We start from the raw sequence: 6015 nt of genomic DNA, 5'->3' as shown, positions 1-6015 counted from the left end.
AATAGTTTTCACTAAAATATGCTATTTATGTTGTCATGTAATGAGTTTATTTTCAAAATAATATTTCCAGACATTCTCCGTTTTAATACGGTAAATGTTGTTAAGTAAAATCTACATAAGCAAAAGCTCTCGGGGGTCCCTAAGTTATTTTTAACGGCGCAAAGGTATTCTGAGACTCGAAGGCTGGAGAACTGCTCTCGGTCCCCAGGCATGTGGGCTGGGCCTCGTTTTACTCATCCACAAACCCCCAGCACCCAGCACATCCATCCATGCAACAAGCTGGCAAAGGTTTAGAGTGCCCACCACATCACGTAGTTAACAGGTACAGCCGTGAGCTAAAGGGACAAAATGTATGTGCCTGCGTCATGTTGTTGTGTTGAGAGTCCAGTGGGCACCGGGCCCAACGAGAGAGGGGATTGGCTGTGTAAGAAGTCAAAATGTCAGTAAAACACACACAAAAGTAAAAAGCTGGACACACGTGCAGCAAATATGACACACAACAGGTTAATATCTTTAATATATAACGAGCTCATACAAATTTATCAGACCCCAGTAGATAAGAGCAAAGGACACTGACGATCCACAAGAGGAAATACAACTACTTAACATGGAAAGATGTTCAACTTTGCTAGAAAGCAAAGAAATGCAAACTGAAACACAATGCTACGTTTCATTATCAGACCAGCAAGTATTTAGCCGGAGGATAATCCTCCGAGCTGGCGAGATGGTACAAGGGGCACATACGTACTTGCTGGTGGCAGTGTTAATGGATACAAACATTGCTGGGAACCGTTCTGTCCATATGTAATAAGGGGCTCAAAGGTTTTCCTATTAATTCAGTAATTCCACCTCTGAGAACCTATCCTAAGGAAGTAACTTGACATTGGGGAAAAGCGTTATGCACGAAGAAATTCTTCCGTTTCTGGTGGTGAGAAATTAGTAACGAACGGCATGGATGATCAACCATGGGCACTACTGTCCGTCTCCGTGATGGAAGACACAGCCATTTCAAACTAAAATGAGTAGTAACGTGTAATGGGGAAGTCGCGTCACAGAAGTGAAAACACCCACACAATATGGTATCTCTTATGGAAGGTATTACCACCACTAAGTCCCCACAAAAAGAAGAAAAACCATGATGGATTGGGGGGGGGCTGGCAGGAGAGCCACCAACGTTAACACTTCACTCTTCTCGCTTGCTACCTTATTTTCCAAAATTTCTACAAGGTGTAGGTTTGCTCTGATTATGAAAAGACCTGGTGCGTTGTTACTTGCTCGTGGAGTTAGTGACATTGCAGAGAGGAGCAAGGGTCCCTCCCACCTCCCCCACTGCATCTGCACTGCGCCAGCTGCCACCCACCCCCCCCACGTTAGGACCCCGAGAGACGCCATGGCGTCGTCAGCTCTCCCCACACAGTGGACCTGTCCTACACCCAATCCTCTCCCGAAGCCGGCAAGCAACCTCTGTTGGCCCAACAAGGCGCTCTGCACTTCCTTCTGCAGAGTCCAGTCTTGACCTCAGCTCTAAGCCCCCCGTCTAACATTTCCCAGGCACTGGGGAGCTTAGTTTTTATGCAAGGATCTCGATCTCCTCCTCCTCCCACCCAAACTCCACGGCTGGCGGTGGCCCATGGGAATGTCCTTTTATACAACTGTAGGGCTTGCCCCCTTAAGGTAGCCTAAGTACGTGCCCAACTCTCCCTCACATTTCTCTCCTATGGGCCGAACTGCCAGGACCGCAGTGACCCAGCAAGTGGCTTGTCACACTTGACAGCAGGGACCCACACGCCAGGAAAAGTCCTACCAGCACCTTCTAGGGGGGCTGTGCACCCCTGTCATTACTTACTCATCATATACTTACCTGGGACCCACGAACCAGGTCTTTGCTTTTTCCTAGAAGTCACCGAAATGCTTTAGGACATTAATCCCAAGGTCACACGATACATTCGGCCAGGAAGTCACCCCTTATTCTAAATTCCATCTCAAATGATGCCCTGTTATGCCATGAGGCTTACTTACCAGATGGGGTATCAGGTAGACCAGAAACACAATACATTTCAAATAATGTCAACACCATGAAAAACATAAAACTTTCCCTCACGAGCACTGTTTAACACTACTAACTGCCTGTCCCTTTTACAAATCAATACCTGTTCTCTTAAACTGATAGAAACCACAACCCCCAAGTCTGTACAAAGCCACTCCCCTCCCCCACTTCCTTCTTCAGCTTGACCCTCCCCGACCCGCGGTCTGGCTCTGGGCTGCATGGAGCGCGGGTCTCATCCTCTTCCACTGGGAACTCGGATGTCTTTCCCCCAGAGCCACAGGGGGGCTCCCAATGTGGGGCCTCGTCTGAGTCCGATGTGGGGCAACCCCCTGAGCCTCTCGTCTACTCACTTCCAAAGCCGCCGGAAGCGGTCAAGGTCACAGATGTGCAACACCAGTCCCAAGCCCATGAACAGGAGCACCAGCGGCTGAAACACAACTCACCGAACCAAAGGGAGCTGGAGGCTGGAGCGGCAGCCTGGACGGGCCAGGTCAGGGGGAACAGGCAGCACGGCCAGCCCGGCCCTCCGCGGCTCAGGCCCTGCTGCGCGCAACGCAAGCATACTAGGACTTCTACGTGCCACATGGGTAGGCCCAGGGGTCGGAGAGATGGCACGGTTCCTGCCCTGCTTCCATGCGGGGTCTCCCGCCCTCACCGGGCTGGGCCACATGGAAACGTTCAGGGTGCCTCCTGTCCCCGGGTGCCTGCACCCCTGCATCCGTGGGCACCTCCACCTAGCAGGCAGACAGTAGAGCACTGAGCACAAAGAGAAAGTGATCTGTACATCCCCCGCCAGAGGTCCCACCCCCCAGAATGGTGGCCCCACTGTGTGTCCTCCCCCCCCCATTCATGCTTAATGAGCACCATGGTCCCACCTGAACAGCCTTGGCTGGAATCCAGGGGGGCCTGAAGCCTGTATTCAGGCAGTTCTTCAGCAGGGCGATTGGGCTAACAGAGTTTACAATGAGTGGGTGGCAGTGGTCCACGAACCCCAGCAGCCACTGAATATCCTTGACCTTGCAAGGCAGTGGCCGCTTCAAGAACGCAGTCACCGTCCCCAGCATCATCAAAACTCTTAGGAAGAAAGGATAGACCCTAGGACCCAACCTCTGGGTATCCTAAGACACTGGTCTCCGGGTGGGTGCAGAGGCTATCCTTCTGCGGTCAGGGCAGGACCATTCGGACAGGGCAGGTGGACCCAGGGTAAGACACCTCATCTTCCCCATGGTCCAGGCGGTCATGTAAATGTGGTCCGTTTGGCATTAAATATGGTGAGATCATCATGGTCCAAAGGGCTTGACCAAGTCTCATTTAGAAAGTGATTTCTGGGTGTCCCCCGTGAGGAACCCAAAGGCCGTCCACCATCAGAGGTGTAGCTTTGTCCCTCGGAATTCAGACCCAAGTGCCAGTTTTGTCCTGTCCCCACATTAAGACCAAGAGAGACTGCAGCTCTTTCCCTTTACAAATGCCACAAAGGCCCTGGTGGGGCCTCCCTTAAGTGCTTAATGATGCATCCCAGAGGATTTGGGTCTCCAGCTAGGAGTCCCTGTTTTCTTAGATAAAGGCTGGACACCCAATAGGACAGGCCAGGCATGGGGAGGACATGCTACACGCTAGAGGTGGTGCGGGTGGCTGAGGGGGCCGAAGTGAAGGCCACATGTCACCTGAAGATGGGAACAGGTCTCAAGCTAGACAGGCCTACCGCCAAGTGATGGGGGGCAGAGAGGAGGGGGTGACTACACACTAGCTGGTGGTGGTGGTTCCCCCGGGCGCACCCCCCCCTCCTCAGCCCGCCGTGGGCCTCAGGCAGGGATGTACATGAATGAACGTGCTGCCTGTGGTCGCTCCGTGGAACGGCTCAGTGATCCACAGTCATGATGACCTCCTGTAGCAGGCAAGTTCCAGATTCCCAGAAGGCCCAGTGCTGTCAAAACATTGGCAACTAAAGCCAAGCATTCCTGCAGGTGCATCCTCTGGGGGCTTCTCCCTTTAGCTGCATTAGCGGTCTTTCCCAGGGGCGACAATGGGACATACCGACTCCATGTTCATGCGCAGAGCAAAGCCTGCCCACCAGAAATGCTTGCGCCCACTCCCAACGGTGAACACCTGGCTGCCGCAGCAGGGTCGAGGCCCCCGCCTGCTATCCCAGGGCCTGGCAGGGCTGGTGATCACCTGCAGGTGCGAAGCCAGACTCCCCTCCCCCAGGTACCCAAAACACACCACCAGCCTGGCCAAAGTGGCTCCCCTCTATCATCAGCAGGGAGCTGCCAGGGGGGCCTGCACAGGGTGGAGTAGGAGCGTCCATGAACCTAGTCAGGCTGGGAGGGATCAGCCCAGATGATCGGCAGCGGGCTGCGGGGTCACTGTGGCCAAGCAGCAGAGCTGTGGTTACCAGGAGAGCTGGGGGGGGCAAGCAAGAGATGGGAAGCATGCACGGTGGGGACAAAGCTATAGCACAGATCACTAGGAAGCAAGGTGGGTGACAGGGTGCCCAAGAGTGATGAAGGAAGATCTCCTTATGGTACAGGTCTGGAGAGGCAGGGACGAATGTCTTCAAACAAGGGTGATGCTGTCCTATGGGCATTTCTTCTACGTAGCAAAGGGTGTATGCTGTCTGCGTGGCTGTAGATGCGACCCGGGTGGTGGCCGATCCTTAAAGGTTCCGAGCTCGGGTGGGCAGAGCCGGAGCTGGACTAGTCCCACTGGAGGCTGGGTGCACCGGGCAAGGCCCCGTGCCCGTGGCGGCCAGCTGGCGGCACAGCATCTGCCGCTCCCGCACGGCCCGATTAGAGGCAGAAGTCTTCCTGATTTGGGCGCGCCGTGCATGCCGGAGTGGAGACTTGTAGGTTCTCCGCAACTCTGCCAGGAATCCCTGATAGTTGTTTCGCAAGGGGCTGTCAGGTTGCATGTGGGGGATCGCCCACTTCTCTGCCTCCCCGGTCAGCCGGGACACAAGGAACGCCACTCGTTCGGCCTCACCTGGGAAGCGGGAGGCCTGGAAGATCATGAACCTGTCCATTTGCATCAAGAACCCTGCCAGCTGGCCGGGGTCTCCAGAAAAGGGCTCGGGCAGAGAGGTTGGAGGCGTGGTCATTGGTCGGGTCCCGTTGGAGGTAATTGCGGAAATGGGCGGGGTGATCTGCAGCGCCCCCGGAATCCGGGCCCTGGTGCGTAACAAGGTCAGCTCTGCCATCACGCTCTCCAGCATGTTGGTGAGATTGGCCTTCTCTGCCCGCAGGGTAGAGGCCTCCCGCCTCAGCGCGGAGTTGGTGAGGCGCAGGGAGGTCAGGGTGTCGATGACGTCATCCATTTGGGCATTGGTAGATGCTGCCGAGGCCGGGCTTTCAGCTTTTGATGTCTGGGGTTGCACCATGTTGGCCAGAGGTCAGCCAAAGGCTGAGACGGGTGGGCTGGGAGAAGGGGGTGTGGGTAACCCAGAACCTGAGCACCTGTGATGCTAAAATTGGGTAGACCCCGACAGGAATCAGGGAAAGGGCGGGGTTCAACACTCAGAGCGGCTGAGAAGGCCAAACCAGAAGGCAGGGCAGACGGAGCCGAGGGCCGAGCACAGCCGGGGCCAGGCAGGTGGGGCAGGCCCTGGGGGATGCCGATTTCGGAGGCGGCTCTTTTAACGCAGACCTCACCAGGCCAAGGCGGTCTGCACAGGGGGGTGGATTGTTCTGGGCCCTGAAGGAGGAAAAGATGTTTTCAGAAACGTCTGGACTGCGTAGAAAGGGGTGGAAGGGAAGGCCGCGGAGGGGGGTGGGGGGTGGAGGGCGGAAAGCGCGTGGGCAGGAGCGCCCGGGCCCGAAGCCCCCTCCCCGCGCGGGGCCCGGCGCCCACCTTGCGCAGAACAAAGGGCGGATGCACCTGCGGCGGCGCGGGGGCCCGGGACGGGCGGCGGGCGCGTACCTGGGTCTCCGCGGCTTCTTCCGCGGCTCCGTCTGCCGCGCCGGCCGCGACCAAGA

General features: G+C 56.0%; 1 protein-coding gene across 1 annotated transcript; it reads right to left on the bottom strand.

Annotated features, from left to right (window-relative positions):
* Window positions 1-469: 469 nt before the first annotated feature.
* RTL6 (retrotransposon Gag like 6) lies at window positions 470-6015 on the bottom strand. Its single transcript, XM_044915772.1, has 2 exons — window positions 5960-6015; window positions 470-5734 (listed from the first exon to the last, which is right to left on the bottom strand). Exon 2 carries the CDS (start codon window positions 5418-5420, stop codon window positions 4701-4703), a length of 720 nt encoding a protein of 239 aa, XP_044771707.1. The 5' UTR covers window positions 5421-5734; window positions 5960-6015; the 3' UTR covers window positions 470-4700.

This window comes from Neomonachus schauinslandi, chromosome 5 (assembly GCF_002201575.2).
Source record: "Neomonachus schauinslandi chromosome 5, ASM220157v2, whole genome shotgun sequence".
NCBI lineage: Eukaryota > Metazoa > Chordata > Mammalia > Carnivora > Phocidae > Neomonachus > Neomonachus schauinslandi.
The sequence above is the reverse complement of the archived record's forward strand: the minus strand, read 5'-3'. Positions and strand labels throughout refer to the sequence as shown.